The 19,128-nt window shown below is 45.3% G+C and overlaps 1 protein-coding gene across 2 annotated transcripts in view; it reads left to right on the top strand.

Annotated features, from left to right (window-relative positions):
* The window catches only part of KHDRBS1 (KH RNA binding domain containing, signal transduction associated 1), a 34,577-nt gene that overhangs the window by 5,069 nt on the left and 10,380 nt on the right, over nt 1–19,128 (top strand). For both annotated transcript variants that reach the window (XR_009489564.1, XM_059868944.1), the window contains exons 2-7: nt 3,312–3,439; nt 4,634–4,750; nt 8,094–8,240; nt 10,237–10,373; nt 15,392–15,611; nt 17,877–17,944. Coding sequence is in view for 1 of the 2 variants with exons in the window: in XM_059868944.1 (XP_059724927.1) it covers nt 3,312–3,439; nt 4,634–4,750; nt 8,094–8,240; nt 10,237–10,373; nt 15,392–15,611; nt 17,877–17,944 (817 nt within the window). In the remaining variant the exon portion in view is untranslated. The remainder of the gene's footprint in view (nt 1–3,311; nt 3,440–4,633; nt 4,751–8,093; nt 8,241–10,236; nt 10,374–15,391; nt 15,612–17,876; nt 17,945–19,128) is intronic.

Raw genomic sequence — 19,128 nt, forward strand, 5'->3', positions numbered from 1 at the left:
ACCTCAGTGCCCATTCCCATCCCCATCTCAGTGCCCATTCCTAGAGCTGTGGCCACTCCTATTCCACCTCAGTGCCCATTCCCATCCCCACCTCAGTGCCCATTCCCATCCCCATCTCAGTGCCCATTCCCATCCCCATCTCAGTGCCCATTCCCATTCCCAGGGCTGTGCCCATTCCCATTCCTGCTGCTGTGCCCATTCCCATCCCCACCTCAGTGCCCATTCCCATTCCCAGAGCTGTGCCCATTCCCATTCCCGTTGCCATCCCAGGAGTTTCTCCCCCCTGTGCCCATCCCAAACCTCCCCTTTCCCTCCCCGTGCCCTCTCCTGGCAGAGCTGCCTGCCCAGCAGTGCCAGGCTGCAATCCCAGCCTGGGGCTGTGCTTTGGGGTGGGAAACAGTGGGACTGGGATTGCCAAATTCTTGGAATCTGGCCAGGAGCTGCTTCCCCTTGCTGAGAAATCCAGCCAGCAGGGAAGGATGGAGGGGGCTCTGCTTTCCTCAGAGGTGCCACCCCCAAGTCCTTTAGGGGTTGGGGTTTTTTACAGGTCAGCATGGTGTCATTTTCCAGGTGCTTTTACAGCTCAGTGTGCTCCCAGAGCACAGCTGAGCTGCAGGCCAGCATTCCCATGGATTTGGATTGTTAAGGAGCAGCTCAGGAGCAGCAGCATTACCAACCCTTCAGCTGCCCCCCAGGGATCCTCAGGAATCCCTGGAAAAGCCCCTCATGCCTCCAGGCTGCTGCCATTCCCTGTGGCAGGGAGAACCTTCTCCCAAACCCCCCTGGAGCCCTGCAGGTGTCCCAGAGCTGCTCCTGGTGTCACTGCCAGGGCACCTCTGGCAGCGTCTGATCCTTCCTCAGCCATTCCTGACTCCCCTCTGGATCGGGGCTGCCCTGAATGCCCAGAGCCTGGAATGACCAGAGCCTGGGATTCCCAGAGCCTGGAATGCCCAGAGCCTGGAATGCCCAGAGCCTGGAATGACCAGAGCCTGGGATTCCCAGAGCTTGGAATGCCCAGAGCTTGGAATGACCAGAGTTTGGAATGCCCAGAGCCTGGGATTCCCAGAGCCTGGGATTCCCAGAGCTTGGAATGCCCAGAGCCTGGGATTCCCAGAGCCTGGAATGACCAGAGTTTGGAGTACCCAGAGCCTGGAATGACCAGAGTTTGGAATGACCAGAGCCTGGGATTCCCAGAGCCTGGAATGACCAGAGTTTGGAGTACCCGGAGCTTGGAATTCCCAGGGCTTGGAATTCCCAAAGCCTGGAATTCCCACTGTTTGGAATTCCCAGAGCCTGGAATTCCCAAAGTTTGGAATGCCCAGAGCCTGGAATGTCCACAGTTTGGAATTCCCAAAGCTTGGAACTCTCAAACTTGGAATTCCCAGAGCTTGGAATTCTCAAACTTGGAATTCCCAGAGCCTGGAATTCCCACTGTTTGGAATTCCCAAAGTTTGGATTTCCCAAAGCCTGAAGTTCCCAGAGCTTGGAATTCTCAAAGTTTGGAATTCCCAAAGCCTGAAATTCCCAGAGCTTGGAATTCCCAAAGTTTGGAATGTCCACAGTTTGAAATTCCCAGAGCTTGGAATTCCCAAAGCTTAGAATTCTCAAACTTGCAATTCCCAGAGCTTGGAATTCCCAAAGCCTGAAATTTCCAGGTCTTGGAATTCTCAAAGTTCCAGAGCCTTGAATTCCCAAAGTTTGGAATTCCCAGAGTTTGGAATTCCCAGAGCTTGGAATTCCCAGGTCTTGGAATTCCCAAAGTTTCCAGAGCCTGGAATTCCCAAAGTTTGGAATTCTCAAACTTGCAATTCCCAGAGTTTGGAATTCCCAAAGCTTGGAATGCCCAGAGCCTGGGATTCTCAGGTCTTAGAATTCCCACTGTTTGGAATTCCCAGAGCTTGGGATTCCCAAAGCCTGAAATTCCCAAGTCTTGGAATTCCCAGAGCTTGGAACTCCCAGAGTTTGGAACTCCCAGACTTTGGGATTCCCAGAGTTTGGAATTCCCAGAGTTTGGAATTCCCAGACTTTGGGATTCCCAGAGTTTGGAATTCCCAGACTTTGGAATTCCCAGACTTTGGAACTCCCAGAGTTTGGGATTCCCAGACTTTGGAGCTCCCAGAGTTTGGAATTCCCAGACTTTGGAATTCCCAGACCTTGGAATTCCCAGCTGCTCCTTCTCCTCCCCTCTATTTTCTGTCCCATTTCAGGGTCTGGAGCTGCTGCTGCTCCTTTTTGAGATTTTATTTTGTTTCCATCAATTCCTGAATTCCCCCCCAGCCCAATCCCAGGGGTTCCTCAGCTGGGAACTGGGATTTACTGGTCTGCACAGGTGTCCACCAGGAAGACAGAAAATCCCTGGGTTTAATTTCAATTTAATCTTTCAATTTAACAATAATTAATTCCTGTTTAGTTTAATTTTATCAAAGAATTTGAGGGTGTTTTTATTCTGGATGTGTTTGTGTAAAAAACATTTATTGTTTGTCTGCATTTTCAGAAAAACAAATTATTTAAGGGTTTTAAGTTATCCTTAACCAGACAGAAAATCCCTGGGTTTAATTTCAATTTAATTTTTAAATTTAACAATAATTAATTCCTGTTTAGTTTAATTTTATCAGGGAATTTGGGGGTGTTTTTATTCTGGATGTGTGTGTAAAAAAACATTTATTGTTTGTCTGCATTTTCAGAAAAACAAATTATTTAAGGGTTTTAAGTTATCCTTAACCAGACAGAAAATCCCTGGGTTTAATTTCAATTTAATTTTTAAATTTAACAATAATTAATTCCTGTTTAGTTTAATTTTATCAAAGAATTTGAGGGCGTTTTTATTCTGGATATGTGTGTAAAAAACATTTTTTTTTTTATCTGCAGGATGCATTTTCAGAAACTTAACCAAAACCACTAATTAAAGTACAGATTTCAAATAAAACTTCCTGATTTTTGTCCCAATTTAGCAAAAAATATTGAATTTTAATGTATTTTGGGCTGGTTTCTTTGTAGATTTAGAGGAATTTCCTTCTGGTACTTGTGGGATTCTGTGCTTGTGATTCCATCTCTGAGCTGATGGTTCTTTAAGGAAAATAAAAAACAGCCCTGTTTTTATAATTTTATTTCTATTTATATTATTAATATCAATAATATTCTTATATTTCTATTATTTAATTTTATATTATTGATTATTTATATGATTATTTACAATTATATTCTTAATATTCATATTCATAACAATATTTTCCTATTATTTTAATATTCTATTATTTCCATTCAATTTTATCTTAACATTCCTCTTCATTTCCATTTTATTTTTCATTTAGAAATCGAAAAAATTCAGAAGGGTGAGACAACAAAGAAGGATGAGGAAGAAAATTACCTGGATTTATTTTCCCACAAGAACATGAAGCTGAAGGAACGAGTTCTGATCCCTGTCAAACAATACCCCAAGGTGAGGCCACCAAAAATGCCCAAATTTGGGAGATTTTCTTCTTTTCTGTGGCATTTTGTGGCAGCAGGAATTAAATCTTCATTTTAAACCAAAATTCAAGAGATTTCTTTCCAAAAACAAGGAGTTCTTTGGGGATTTTATGTGTAATATATTGAATTTTTGGAATAATTTGGAGACGATTCCATGGGTGCAGCTTTTTTGTTTTTTTTTTTTTTATATTTAATTCCTGAAAGATTAAAACTTAAATTTTCCTTTTTAAAACTTAAATTTTCCTTTTCAAAACTTAAATTTTTCTTTTCAAAACTTGGATTTTCCATTAAGCTTGGATTTTCCTTTTCAAAGCTTGAATTTTCCTTTTAAAACTTGAATTTTCCTTTTGAAACCTGGATTTTCTTTTCAAAACTTGGATTTTCCTCTTGAAACTTTAATTTTCCTTTCAGAGCTTGAATTTTCCATTTGAAGCTTGGATTTTCCTTTTGAAATTTGGGGTCTCCTTCTGAAACTTGGATTTGCCTTTTAAAATGTAAATTTTCCTTTTGAAACTTGGATTTTCCTTTTGAAACATGAAATTTTCTTTTCAAAACTTGGATTTTCCTTTTAAAATGTAAATTTTCCTTTTGAAACCTGAATTTTCTTTTCAAAACTTGAATTTTCCTTTTCAAAACTTGAATTTTCCTTTTCAAAACTTGGATTTTCCTTTTGAAACATGAAATTTTCTTTTCAAAACTTGGATTTTCCTTTTAAAATGTAAATTTTCCTTTTGAAACCTGAATTTTCTTTTCAAAACTTGAATTTTCCTTTTCAAAACTTGAATTTTCCTTTTCAAAACTTGGATTTTCCTTTTGAAACATGAAATTTTCTTTTCAAAACTTGGATTTTCCTTTTAAAATGTAAATTTTCCTTTTGAAACCTGAATTTTCTTCTCAAAACTTGAATTTTCCTTTTCAAAACTTAAATTTTCCTTTTGAAACTTGAATTTTCCTCTTGAATTTTCCATTTGAAACTCGATTTTTCCATTTAAAACTTAAATTTTCCTCTTGAAACTTCAATTTTCCCCTGCATTTTTTTGCTAAAACGAGGAGAAAACAAAATGTAATTTTTTTTTATCAACTGACAGAACACTATAAAAAATTTCCTGACATTTTTAACCTCTGAAGCTGATTTTTTTTTTTTTTTTTTTTCCTTAATTTCCAGTTCAACTTTGTTGGGAAAATTTTGGGACCCCAAGGCAACACCATCAAGAGACTTCAAGAAGAAACTGGGGCTAAAATCTCTGTGCTGGGGAAAGGCTCCATGAGGGACAAAGCCAAGGTCAGGAAAACCAAAATTCCATTGGTTTGGGTGAGAATTAGCATTAAAAATTCAACTAGAGACATTTTATTCAAATTAAACTAGAAAAAAATTGCATTTAAAGATGATTTTATCATTTATTATTTTCCTCAAGAGCTGTTTACTAAAGGGATTTTTTTTTCCATCTATAAAAAGATAAAAAATCTCTTTTTGGTCATTAAAAATTTGAATTATTTTTAATCACAAAGTAGCAAACAGCAAAAAAATATATTTAAAAATGGGGAAAATATGATTTTTATTTTTCCTGCTTATTTTGAGCAGAGCTGTGGCTTAATTCTGATTTTACTTGAGCAGCACAAAAAGGTTTTGTGCTTTCAGATTGTAACTTCTTAAATAACTGCAAAAACAGGAAGATCTTCAAGATATCTTGGAAAAAAATTTAAAATAAAATAAATAAATAAAATAAAAATAAAATAAATTTAAAATAGCATAAATTAAATACAAAATAATAAAATTAAAATAAATAATTAAAATAAATAATTAAAATAAATAATAAATATAATAAAAACATTCTAAAAATAAAATAAAAATTAAAAATTTTAAATAAAATGTTTTAAAATAGCCAAAATTAAAAAATAAAAATCTTATCTCAGTCTTTACACACAGATGTACAAAACCATGCCAGCTTCCTATAAAATTTAAAAATTCTTTCCCAATTCCATTTTTTATCATTCTGCTGGGGTTTGTTTGCAGGAGGAGGAGCTGAGCAAGGGGAGGAATCCCAAATAAAAATAATAAAAAATAATTTTAAACCCTAATAAAAATAATTAAAGAAAATACGAATACATTTGAAAATAAAATATTTTAAAATAAATAAAATTTTAAATAAAAATAATAAAAAATCAATAAAAATGAACAATAAAAATAAAATTTTTTACTCTAAATTAAATTAAAAATTAAAAATCTTATCCCAGTGTTGGCACACAGATGTACAAAACCATGCCAGCTTCCTACAAAATTGAAAAATTCTTTCCCAATTCCATTTTTTATCATTCTTTTGTGTTTTTTGCAGGAGGAGGAGCTGCACAAGGGGGGGACCCCAAGTACAATTAAAAATAAAAATAATAATTAAAAAAAAAAAGAAAAAATAATAAAAAACTCATATAAAATAATAAGAATAAATTTTAAAATACAATATTTCAAAATAAATAACATTAAACATTAAAAATAACGAAAAATAATGAAAATAAATAATAGAAATAATAATAATAAAATTAAAAAGTAAAAATCTTATCTCAGTCTTTACACACAGATGTACAAAACCATGCCAGCTTCCTATAAAATTTTAAAATTCTTTCCAAATTGCATTTTTTATAATTTTTCTGGGGTTTGTTTGCAGGAGGAGGAGCTGAGCAAGGGCGGGGATCCCAAGTACAATTAAAAATAAAAATAATAATAAAAAAATAATGAAAAAATAATAAAAAACTCATATAAAATAATAAGAATAAATTTTAAAATACAATATTTCAAAATACTTTTTGCAGGAGGAGGAGCTGCGCAAGGGCGGCGACCCCAAGTACAATTAAAAATAAAAATAATAATAAAAAAAAAAAGAAAAAATAATAAAAAACTCATATAAAATAATAAGAATAAATTTTAAAATACAATATTTCAAAATATTTTTTGCAGGAGGAGGAGCTGCGCAAGGGGGGCGACCCCAAGTACAATTAAAAATAAAAATAATAATTAAAAAAAAAAAAGAAAAAATAATAAAAAACTCATATAAAATAGTAAGAATAAATTTTAAAATACAATATTTCAAAATACTTTTTGCAGGAGGAGGAGCTGCGCAAGGGGGGCGACCCCAAGTACAATTAAAAATAAAAATAATTAAAAAAAAAAAAGAAAAATTAATAAAAAACTCATATAAAATAATAAGAATAAATTTTAAAATCCAATATTTCAAAATAAATAACATTAAAAATTAAAAATAACGAGAAATAGTGAAAATAAATAATAAAAATTATAATAAAATTAAAAAGTAAAGATCTTATCCCAGTGTTTACACACAGATCTACAAAACCATGCCAGCTTCCTATAAAATTGAAAAATTCTTTCCCAATTCCATTTTTTATAATTTTTCTGGGGTTTGTTTGCAGGAGGAGGAGCTGAGCAAGGGCGGCGACCCCAAGTACAATTAAAAATAAAAATAATTAAAAAAAAAAAATAATGAAAAAATAATAAAAGACTCATATAAAATAATAAGAATAAATTTTAAAATACAATATTTCAAAATATTTTTTGCAGGAGGAGGAGCTGCACAAGGGCGGCGACCCCAAGTACAATTAAAAATAAAAATAATAATTTAAAAAAAAAAGAAAAAATAATAAAAAACTCATATAAAATAATAAGAATAAATTTTAAAATACAATATTTCAAAATATTTTTTGCAGGAGGAGGAGCTGCGCAAGGGCGGCGACCCCAAGTACAATTAAAAATAAAAATAATTAAAAAATAATAATAATGAAAAAATAATAAAAAACTCATATAAAATAGTAATAATAAATTTTAAAATACAATATTTCAAAATATTTTTTGCAGGAGGAGGAGCTGCGCAAGGGGGGTGACCCCAAGTGCAATTAAAAATAAAAATAATAATTAAAAAAAAAAGAAAAAATAATAAAAAACTCATATAAAATAATAAGAATAAATTTTAAAATACAATATTTCAAAATAAATAACATTAAAAATTAAAAATAACGAAAAATAATGAAAATAAATAATAAAAATAATAATAATAAAATTAAAAAGTAAAAATCTTATCTCAGTCTTTACACACAGATGTACAAAACCATGCCAGCTTCCTATAAAATTTAAAAATTCTTTCCAAATTGCATTTTTTATAATTTTTCTGGGGTTTGTTTGCAGGAGGAGGAGCTGCGCAAGGGGGGCGACCCCAAGTACAATTAAAAATAAAAATAATAAAAAAATAATAATAATGAAAAAATAATAAAAACTCATATAAAATAATAAGAATAAATTTTAAAATACAATATTTCAAAATATTTTTTGCAGGAGGAGGAGCTGCGCAAGGGCGGCGACCCCAAGTACAATTAAAAATAAAAATAATAATTAAAAAAAAAAGAAAAATTAATAAAAAACTCATATAAAATAGTAATAATAAATTTTAAAATACAATATTTCAAAATATTTTTTGCAGGAGGAGGAGCTGCGCAAGGGGGTGATCCCAAGTACAATTAAAAATAAAAATAATAATTTAAAAAAAAAGAAAAAATAATAAAAAACTCATATAAAATAATAAGAATAAATTTTAAAATACAATATTTCAAAATATTTTTTGCAGGAGGAGGAGCTGCGCAAGGGCGGGGATCCCAAGTACGCTCACCTGAACATGGACCTGCACGTGTTCATCGAGGTCTTCGGGCCCCCCTGCGAGGCCTACGCCCTCATGGCCCACGCCATGGAGGAGGTCAAGAAGTTCCTGGTCCCTGTGAGTGTCCTGCTCCCAGCCTGGAAATGGAACTTGGAACTGGGGCTGCAATTTGGGGAAAGGATGGGGAGGTTGGCGTGTCTGGTGGGAGAGCACGTCTGGGGTCTGCAGGGAGCTCTGGGATGGGGCTGGGGTCTCCAGGGAGCTCTGGGATGGGGCTGGGGTCTGCAGGGAGCTCTGGGATGGGGCTGGGAGCTCTGGGATGGGGCTGGGGTCTGCAGGGAGCTCTGGGATGGGGCTGGGAGCTCTGGGATGGGGCTGGGATCTGCAGGGAGCTCTGGGATGGGGCTGGGAGCTCTGGGATGGGGCTGGGGTCTGCAGGGAGCACTGGGATGGGGCTGGGAGCTCTGGGATGGGGCTGGGGTCTCCAGGGAGCTCTGGGATGGTTCTGGGATCTCCAGGGAGCTCTGGGATGGAGCTGGGAGCTCTGGGATGGGGCTGGGCTCTCCAGGGAGCTCTGGGATGGGGCTGGGGTCTCCAGGGAGCTCTGGGATGGGGCTGGGAGCTCTGGGATGGGGCTGGGGTCTGCAGGGAGCTCTGGGATGGGGCTGGGGTCTCCAGGGAGCTCTGGGATGGGGCTGGGAGCTCTGGGATGGGGCTGGGCTCTCCAGGGAGCTCTGGGATGGGGCTGGGATCTGCAGGGAGCTCTGGGATGGGGCTGGGGTCTCCAGGGAGCTCTGGGATGGGGCTGGGGTCTCCAGGGAGCTCTGGGATGGTGATGGGATCTCCGGGGAGCTCTGGGATGGTGATGGGAGCTCTGGGATGGGGCTGGGATCTGCAGGGAGCTCTGGGATGGGGCTGGGGTCTCCAGGGAGCTCTGGGATGGGGCTGGGAGCTCTGGGATGGGGCTGGGGTCTCCAGGGAGCTCTGGGATGGGGCTGGGCTCTCCAGGGAGCTCTGGGATGGGGCTGGGGTCTGCAGGGAGCTCTGGGATGGGGCTGGGATCTGCGGGGAGCTCTGGGATGGTGATGGGATCTCCAGGAGCTGCTGGGATGGTGATGGGAGCTCTGGGATGGGGCTGGGATCTCCAGGGAGCTCTGGGATGGTGATGGGATCTCCAGGGAGCTCTGGGGTGGAGCTGGGATATCCAGGGAGCTCTGGGATGGTGATGGGATCTCCAGGGAGCTCTGGGATGGGGCTGGGGTCTCCAGGAACTGCTGGGATGGTGATGGGATCACTGGGAACCCCTGGGATGGTGATGGGATCTCCAGGAGCTGCTGGGATGGTGATGGGATCTCCAGGAAGCACTGGGATGGTTCTGGAATCACTGGGATGGTTCTGGGATCTCCAGGGAGCACTGGGATCTCCGGGAACCACTGGGATGGTTCTGGGATCTCTAGGGAGCACTGGGATGGTTCTGGGATCTCTAGGGAGCACTGGGATGGTTCTGGAATCACTGGGAACCACTGGGATGGTGCTGGGATCTCCAGGGAGCACTGGGATGGTGCTGGGATCACTGGGATGGTTCTGGGATCTCTAGGGAGCACTGGGATGGTTCTGGAATCACTGGGATGGTGCTGGGATCACTGGGAACCACTGGGATGGTTCTGGGTGATCTCCTCTGGCCCTTTAGTCCCCAAGGAAGGGACCTGCAGGGATGTGCCAGGAACTCTGCATCCCTCAGGACTGGCAGAGCCAGCCTGCCTTTGGGCAGGGCTGTTTGCATCCCAGCCCTTTCCTGTGGGAATGGGAGCGCTGCAGGGTTTCACCTTCAGCAGCCTCACTGCCCCTTTAAACAGGAGCTGTGGGCTGACACCTGCCTGGGCTCTGCCCCATCAATCCTCCTGGCATCCCTGGCACTCTGGGAACCTCACCTGGTGCTGCTGGAATCTCGGAGAAAGCTGCACAAATCCCAGTGAAAGCAGATTTCATTGAGGCTGTGCAGTAATTTCATCCCGGCCCAGCAGCCCGTGATGTCCCAGAGCTGTTCTCTGGAGCTGACCCTTCACCTCCTGATTTATCCTGATTTTTATCCCCGTTTCTGTGCTTCCTGCAGGACATGATGGATGATATCTGCCAGGAGCAGTTCCTGGAGCTCTCCTATCTCAACGGGGTCCCGGAGCCCAACCGCGGCCGAGGCGTCCCCGGGCGGGGCCGGGGGGCAGCCCCACCTCCCCCTCCCCCTGTGCCAAGGTATTCCCAACATCCCAGCCCTGGCAATGCCGCCTGGCACCCACAGCTGGCCTCTCAGAGGGGTTAAGCTGCTGCTTAGCTAGGCCTGACTTTGGGATTCTGGCTCAGAGCGCCGTGTTTGGGGTGTGATCCAGCACTGGGGGGGACTGGGGCTGGGTTCCATCCATGGTTCCATCAGTGGTTCCATCAGTGTTTCCATCCATGGTTCCATCCATGGTTCCATCAGTGGTTCCATCCATGGTTCCATCCATGGTTCCATCAGTGGTTCCATCCATGGTTCCATCAGTGGTTTCATCAGTGATTTCATCAATGGTTCCATCAATGGTTCCATCCATGGTTCCATCAATAGGTCCATCCATGGTTCCATCCATGGTTCCATCAGTGGTTTCATCAGTGATTTCATCAATAGTTCCATCAATGGTTCCATCCATGGTTCCATCAATAGGTCCATCAATGGTTCCATCAATGGTTCCATCAGTGGTCCCATCCATGGTTCCATCAATGGTTCCATCAGTGGTTCCATCCATGGTTTCATCAGTGGTTTCATCAATGGTTTCATCAATAGTTCCATCAATGGTTCCATCAATAGTTCCATCCATGGTTCCATCAGTGGTTCCATCAATGGTCCCATCAATGGTTCCATCCATGGTTCCATCCATGGTTCCATCAGTGGTTCCATCCATGGTTCCATCCATGGTTCCATCAATAGTTCCATCAATGGTTCCATCAGTAGTTTCATAAAGCTCTCAGGAAGGGCCTGGCTGGTGATGGATGTGCTGTGACCCCTCAGCATTCTCAGTTTGAAATACCCATCCTTGCAGAGCTCTGGGGTGGCATTATTCTATTCTATTCTATTCTATTCTATTCTATTCTATTCTATTCTATTCTATTCTATTCTATTCTATTCTATTCCATTCCATTCCATTCCATTCCATTCCATTCCATTCCATTCCATTCCATTCCATTCCATTCCATTCCATTCCATTCCATTCCATTCCATTCCTTATATTATCTTGTCCTGGGCAAAGAGGATTTTTCAGAAAACATGGCAGTGACACTTATCCATCCTGGGGCTCTCCAGAAAACATGGCAGTGACACTTCCCCATCCTGGAGCTCTCCAGAAAACATGGCAGTGACACTTATCCATCCTGGGGCTCTCCAGAAAACATGGCAGTGACACTTATCCATCCTGGGGCTGTCCATAAAGACATGGCAGTGACACTTATCCATCCTGGGGCTCTCAGAAAACATGGCAGTGACACTTCCCCATCCTGGAGCTCTCCATAAAGACATGGCAGTGACAGTTATCCATCCTGGGGCTCTCAGAAAACATGGCAGTGACACTTCCCCATCCTGGAGCTCTCCATAAAGACATGGCAGTGACAGTTATCCATCCTGGGGCTCTCCATAAAGACATGGCAGTGACACTTATCCATCCTGGGGCTGTCCATAAAGACATGGCAGTGACACTTCCCCATCCTGGAGCTCTCCAGAAAACATGACAGTGACACTTCCCCATCCTGGAGCTCTCCAGAAAACATGGCAGTGACACTTATCCATCCTGGGGCTGTTCATAAAGACATGGCAGTGACACTTATCCATCCTGGAGCTCTCCAGAAAACATGGCAGTGACACTTATCCATCCTGGAGCTCTCCATAAAGACATGGCAGTGACACTTCCCCATCCTGGGGCTCTCAGAAAACATGGCAGTGACACTTCCCATCCTGGAGCTGTCCATAAAGACATGGCAGTGACACTTCCCCATCCTGGGGCTCTCCATAAAGACATGGCAGTGACACTTATCCATCCTGGAGCTCTCCATAAAACATGGCAGTGACACTTATCCATCCTGGGGCTCTCCAGAAAACATGGCAGTGACACTTATCCATCCTGGGGCTGTCCATAAAGACATGGCAGTGACACTTATCCATCCTGGGGCTCTCCATAAAGACATGGCAGTGACACTTATCCATCCTGGGGCTGTCCATAAAGACATGACAGTGACACTTATCCATCCTGGAGCTTTCCAGAAAACATGGCAGTGACACTTCCCCATCCTGGGGCTCTCCATAAAGACATGGCAGTGACACTTCCCCATCCTGGGGCTCTCCATAAAGACATGGCAGTGACACTTCCCATCCTGGAGCTGTCCATAAAGACATGGCAGTGACACTTATCCATCCTGGAGCTCTCCATAAAGACATGGCAGTGACACTTATCCATCCTGGGGCTCTCAGAAAACATGGCAGTGACACTTCCCATCCTGGAGCTGTCCATAAAGACATGGCAGTGACACTTCCCCATCCTGGGGCTGTTCATAAAGACATGACAGTGACACTTATCCATCCTGGGGCTCTCCATAAAAACATGGCAGTGACACTTATCCATCCTGGGGCTCTCCATAAAGACATGGCAGTGACACTTATCCATCCTGGGGCTCTCAGAAAACATGGCAGTGACACTTCCCCATCCTGGGGCTCTCAGAAAACATGGCAGTGACACTTCCCCATCCTGGAGCTCTCCATAAAGACATGGCAGTGACAGTTATCCATCCTGGGGCTCTCCATAAAGACATGGCAGTGACACTTATCCATCCTGGGGCTGTCCATAAAGACATGGCAGTGACACTTCCCCATCCTGGAGCTCTCCAGAAAACATGACAGTGACACTTCCCCATCCTGGAGCTCTCCAGAAAACATGGCAGTGACACTTATCCATCCTGGGGCTGTTCATAAAGACATGGCAGTGACACTTATCCATCCTGGAGCTCTCCAGAAAACATGGCAGTGACACTTATCCATCCTGGAGCTCTCCATAAAGACATGGCAGTGACACTTCCCCATCCTGGGGCTCTCAGAAAACATGGCAGTGACACTTCCCATCCTGGAGCTGTCCATAAAGACATGGCAGTGACACTTCCCCATCCTGGGGCTCTCCATAAAGACATGGCAGTGACACTTATCCATCCTGGAGCTCTCCATAAAACATGGCAGTGACACTTATCCATCCTGGGGCTCTCCAGAAAACATGGCAGTGACACTTATCCATCCTGGGGCTGTCCATAAAGACATGGCAGTGACACTTATCCATCCTGGGGCTCTCCATAAAGACATGGCAGTGACACTTATCCATCCTGGGGCTCTCCATAAAGACATGGCAGTGACACTTATCCATCCTGGGGCTCTCCATAAAGACATGGCAGTGACACTTCCCCATCCTGGGGCTCTCCATAAAGACATGGCAGTGACACTTCCCCATCCTGGGGCTCTCCATAAAGACATGGCAGTGACACTTCCCATCCTGGAGCTGTCCATAAAGACATGGCAGTGACACTTATCCATCCTGGAGCTCTCCATAAAGACATGGCAGTGACACTTATCCATCCTGGGGCTCTCAGAAAACATGGCAGTGACACTTCCCATCCTGGAGCTGTCCATAAAGACATGGCAGTGACACTTCCCCATCCTGGGGCTGTTCATAAAGACATGACAGTGACACTTATCCATCCTGGGGCTCTCCATAAAAACATGGCAGTGACACTTATCCATCCTGGGGCTCTCCATAAAGACATGGCAGTGACACTTATCCATCCTGGGGCTCTCAGAAAACATGGCAGTGACACTTCCCCATCCTGGGGCTCTCAGAAAACATGGCAGTGACACTTCCCCATCCTGGAGCTCTCCATAAAGACATGGCAGTGACAGTTATCCATCCTGGGGCTCTCCATAAAGACATGGCAGTGACACTTATCCATCCTGGGGCTGTCCATAAAGACATGGCAGTGACACTTCCCCATCCTGGAGCTCTCCAGAAAACATGACAGTGACACTTCCCCATCCTGGAGCTCTCCAGAAAACATGGCAGTGACACTTATCCATCCTGGGGCTGTTCATAAAGACATGGCAGTGACACTTATCCATCCTGGAGCTCTCCAGAAAACATGGCAGTGACACTTATCCATCCTGGAGCTCTCCATAAAGACATGGCAGTGACACTTCCCCATCCTGGGGCTCTCAGAAAACATGGCAGTGACACTTCCCATCCTGGAGCTGTCCATAAAGACATGGCAGTGACACTTCCCCATCCTGGGGCTCTCCATAAAGACATGGCAGTGACACTTATCCATCCTGGAGCTCTCCATAAAACATGGCAGTGACACTTATCCATCCTGGGGCTCTCCAGAAAACATGGCAGTGACACTTATCCATCCTGGGGCTGTCCATAAAGACATGGCAGTGACACTTATCCATCCTGGGGCTCTCCATAAAGACATGGCAGTGACACTTATCCATCCTGGGGCTCTCCATAAAGACATGGCAGTGACACTTATCCATCCTGGGGCTCTCCATAAAGACATGGCAGTGACACTTCCCCATCCTGGGGCTCTCCATAAAGACATGGCAGTGACACTTCCCCATCCTGGGGCTCTCCATAAAGACATGGCAGTGACACTTCCCATCCTGGAGCTGTCCATAAAGACATGGCAGTGACACTTATCCATCCTGGAGCTCTCCATAAAGACATGGCAGTGACACTTATCCATCCTGGGGCTCTCAGAAAACATGGCAGTGACACTTCCCATCCTGGAGCTGTCCATAAAGACATGGCAGTGACACTTCCCCATCCTGGGGCTGTTCATAAAGACATGACAGTGACACTTATCCATCCTGGGGCTCTCCATAAAAACATGGCAGTGACACTTATCCATCCTGGGGCTCTCCATAAAGACATGGCGGTGACATTTCCCCATCCTGGGGCTGTCCATAAAGACATGGCAGTGACACTTCCCCATCCTGGGGCTGTTCATAAAGACATGGCAGTGACACTTCCCCATCCTGGGGCTGTTCATAAAGACATGACAGTGACACTTATCCATCCTGGGGCTCTCCATAAAAACATGACAGTGACACTTATCCATCCTGGGGCTCTCCATAAAGACATGGCAGTGACACTTCCCCATCCTGGGGCTCTGCAGAGCAGCAGCAGCTCCTGACAACCCTTTCTGTGTCTCCGCAGGGGCCGTGGGGTCGGTCCCCCTCCTCCTCCTCCTCCCCCGCGGGGGGCCCTGGTGCGGGGAGCCCCCGTGCGCGGGGCCATGGCCCGGGGGGCTGCCATGGCCCGGGGGGTGCCCCCAGGCCCGGCCGTGCGGGGCGCCCCTGCCCCCCGGGCACGGGCAGCTGGCATCCAGAGGATACCCCTGCCCCCTCCCCCCGTGCCAGAGAGCTACGAGGAATATGTGAGCAGTGCTTAATTGTTGGTGATTAACGGGTTAATGAGGGCGGGGGGGTGGGTGGGGGGTGTGGGTGTGGGTGAGGGGAGGTGGTGGTGGGGTGGGGATCAGTGGGATCACCAGGGACTGCTGGGAATGGTGCTGGGATCACCAGGGATCACTGGGATGGGGCTGGGATCACCAGAGATCACTGGGATAGGGCTGGGATTGCCAGAGATCACTGGAATGGTGCTGGGATCAGTGGGATCACCAAGGACTGCTGGGAATGGTGCTGGGGTCACCAGGGATCACTGGGATGGGGCTGGGATCACCAGAGATCACTGGAATGGGGCTGGGATCACCAGGGACTGCTGGGAATGGTGCTGGGATCACCAGGGATCACTGGAATGGGGCTGGGATCACCAGAGATCACTGGAATGGTGCTGGGATCACCAGGGACTGCTGGGATCACTGGGGATCAGAGGGATGGGGCTGGGATCCCAGGGACTGCTGGGAATGATGCTGGGATCACTAGGAATCAGAGGGATGGGGCTGGGATCACCAGGGATCACTGGAATGGTGCTGGGATCACCAGGGATCACTGGAATGGGGCTGGGATCACCAGGGACTGCTGGGAATGGTGGTGGGATCACCAAGGATCACTGGGATGGGGCTGGGATCACCAGGGATCACTGGGATGGTGCTGGGATCACTAGGGATCAGTGGGATCACCAAGGACTGCTGGGAATGGTGCTGGGATCCCACTGACTCCTGGTTCTGGGCTCACCAGGATCCCCTGGGATGGTTCAGGGATCCCACCAACTCCTGGGATGGTTCAGGGATCACCAGGAGCCTTTGGGATGGATCTGGGATCACCAGGAGCCTTTGGGATGGTGCAGGGATCACCAGGAGCCTTTGGGATGGTGCAGGGATCACCAGGAGCCTTTGGGATGGTGCTGGGATCACCAGGAGCCTTTGGGATGGTGCTGGGATCACCAGGAGCCTTTGGGATGGTGCAGGGATCACCAGGAGCCTTTGGGATGGATCTGGGATCACCAGGAGCCTTTGGGATGGTGCAGGGATCACCAGGAGCCTTTGGGATGGATCTGGGATCACCAGGAGCCTTTGGGATGGTGCAGGGATCACCAGGAGCCTTTGGGATGGTGCTGGGATCACCAGGAGCCTTTGGGATGGTGCTGGGATCACCAGGAGCCTTTGGGATGGTGCTGGGATCACCAGGAGCCTTTGGGATGGATCTGGGATCACCAGGAGCCTTTGGGATGGTGCAGGGATCACCAGGAGCCTTTGGGATGGTGCAGGGATCACCAGGAGCCTTTGGGATGGTGCTGGGATCACCAGGGACCATTGGGATGGTGCAGGGATCACCAGGAGCCTTTGGGATGGATCTGGGATCACCAGGAGCCTTTGGGATGGTGCAGGGATCACCAGGAGCCTTTGGGATGGTGCAGGGATCACCAGGAGCCTTTGGGATGGTTCAGGGATCACCAGGAGCCTTTGGGATGGATCTGGGATCACCAGGAGCCTTTGGGATGGATCTGGGATCACCAGGGACCATTGGGATGGTTCAGGGATCACCAGGGACCATTGGGATGGTGCAGGGATCACCAGGAGCCTTTGGGATGGTGCTGGGATCACCAGGAGCCTTTGGGATGGTGCAGGGATCACCAGGAGCCTTTGGGATGGTGCAGGGATCACCAGGAGCCTTTGGGATGGATCTGGGATCACCAGGGACCATTGGGATGGTGCTGGGATCACCAGGGACCATTGGGATGGTGCTGGGATCACCAGGAGCCTTTGGGATGGTTCTGGGATCATCACAAAGACTGATACACCTGAAAAATTGGTTTCTCTTCTCAGCAAAATGTTTTTGGTTTTTTTTCACTGAAAAGTTCAGAGGTTGGGGGTTGTAAATGTGTGTTTGGATGGCACAGAATTACGGAATTATGGAATATCCTGAGGCAGGAGGGATCCCCTGGGATCAGGCACCCCAAAATCCCAGCCTGTGCATCCCTGGGAGCATTGTCCTGGAGCTCTGATGAGCCTGTCCAGTGCCCAGCACCCTCTGGAGAAGGAACCATTCCCTGATAACAATCCCAGCTCTCCTGGCACAGGGATTTACCCCTGGAGAAGGAATGGGTGGATGGGTTCCTAAATATGAGCATGGCAGGCCAGGATTTCCAGGCTCCTCTGGAACCTGCTGGGGGTTGGATTTGGTTCCTTTGATTCCTTTTTGGTCCTTTTGTGACACTTTTTTTGTCCCCATCCTCCCAGGGCTACGATGACACGTACGCAGAGCAGAGCTACGAGGGCTACGAGGGCTACTACAGCCAGGGCCAAGGGTGAGTGGGATTCCCTCTTCCCAAAGCAATCCTGCATGGCCTTTTCCCCCCTTTTTCCCCCCTTTTTCCCCCTTTTTCCCCCTTTTTTCCTTTTTTTTTAAATCCTATTTGAAGCCAATAGAAACATTCCTGAGCTGCTACAGCCAGGGCCAAGGGTGAGTGGGATTCCCTCTTCCCAAAGCAATCCTGCATGGCCTTTTCCCCCCTTTTTCCCCCCTTTTTCCCCCTTTTTCCCCCTTTTTTCCTTTTTTTTTAAATCCTATTTGAAGCCAATAGAAACATTCCTGAGCTGCTACAGCCAGGGCCAAGGGTGAGTTGGATTCCCCCTTCCCAAAGGGATCCTACATGGGGTTTTTTTCCCCTTTTTCCCCCTTTTTTCCCTTTTCCCCCCTTCTTTCCCCTCTTTTTATCCCATTTGAAGCCAATGAAAACATTCCTGAGCTGCTACAGCCAGGACCACGGGTGAATGGGATTCCCTCTTCCCAAAGCAATCCTGCATGGCCTTTTCCCCCCCTTTTCCCCCCCTTTTCCCCCCCTTTTCCCCCCTTTCCCCCCCCTTTTTCCCCCCTTCCCCCCCCCCCCTTTTTCCCTCTTTTTTTCCCCTTTTTCCCCCTTTTTTCCCTTTTTTTTAAAATCCTATTTGAAGCCAATAGAAACATTCCTGAGCTGCTACAGCCAGGGCCAAGGGTGAGTGGGATTCCCTCTTCCCAGAGCAATCCTGCATGGCCTTTTCCCCCCTTTTTCCCCCTTTTTCCCCCTTTTTTCCTTTTTTTTTAAATCCTATTTGAAGCCAGTAGAAACATTCCTGAGCTGCTACAGCCAGGGCCAAGGGTGAGTTGGATTCCCCCTTCCTAAAGGGATCCTACATGGCTTTTTTTCCCCTTTTTCCCCCTTTTTTCCCTTTTCCCCCCTTTTTCCCCTTTTTTTTAAATCCTATTTGAAGCCAATAGAAACATTCCTGAGCTGCTACAGCCAGGACCACGGGTGAATGGGATTCCCTCTTCCCAAAGCAATCCTGCATGGCCTTTTCCCCCCCTTTTCCCCCCCTTTTTCCCCCCTTCCCCCCCCCTTTTTCCCTCTTTTTTTCCCCTTTTTCCCCCTTTTTCCCTTTTTTTTAAATCCTATTTGAAGCCAGTAGAAACATTCCTGAGCTGCTACAGCCAGGGCCAAGGGTGAGTGGGATT

This window comes from Haemorhous mexicanus, chromosome 27 (genome assembly GCF_027477595.1).
Source record: "Haemorhous mexicanus isolate bHaeMex1 chromosome 27, bHaeMex1.pri, whole genome shotgun sequence".
Taxonomy (NCBI): Eukaryota; Metazoa; Chordata; class Aves; order Passeriformes; family Fringillidae; genus Haemorhous; species Haemorhous mexicanus.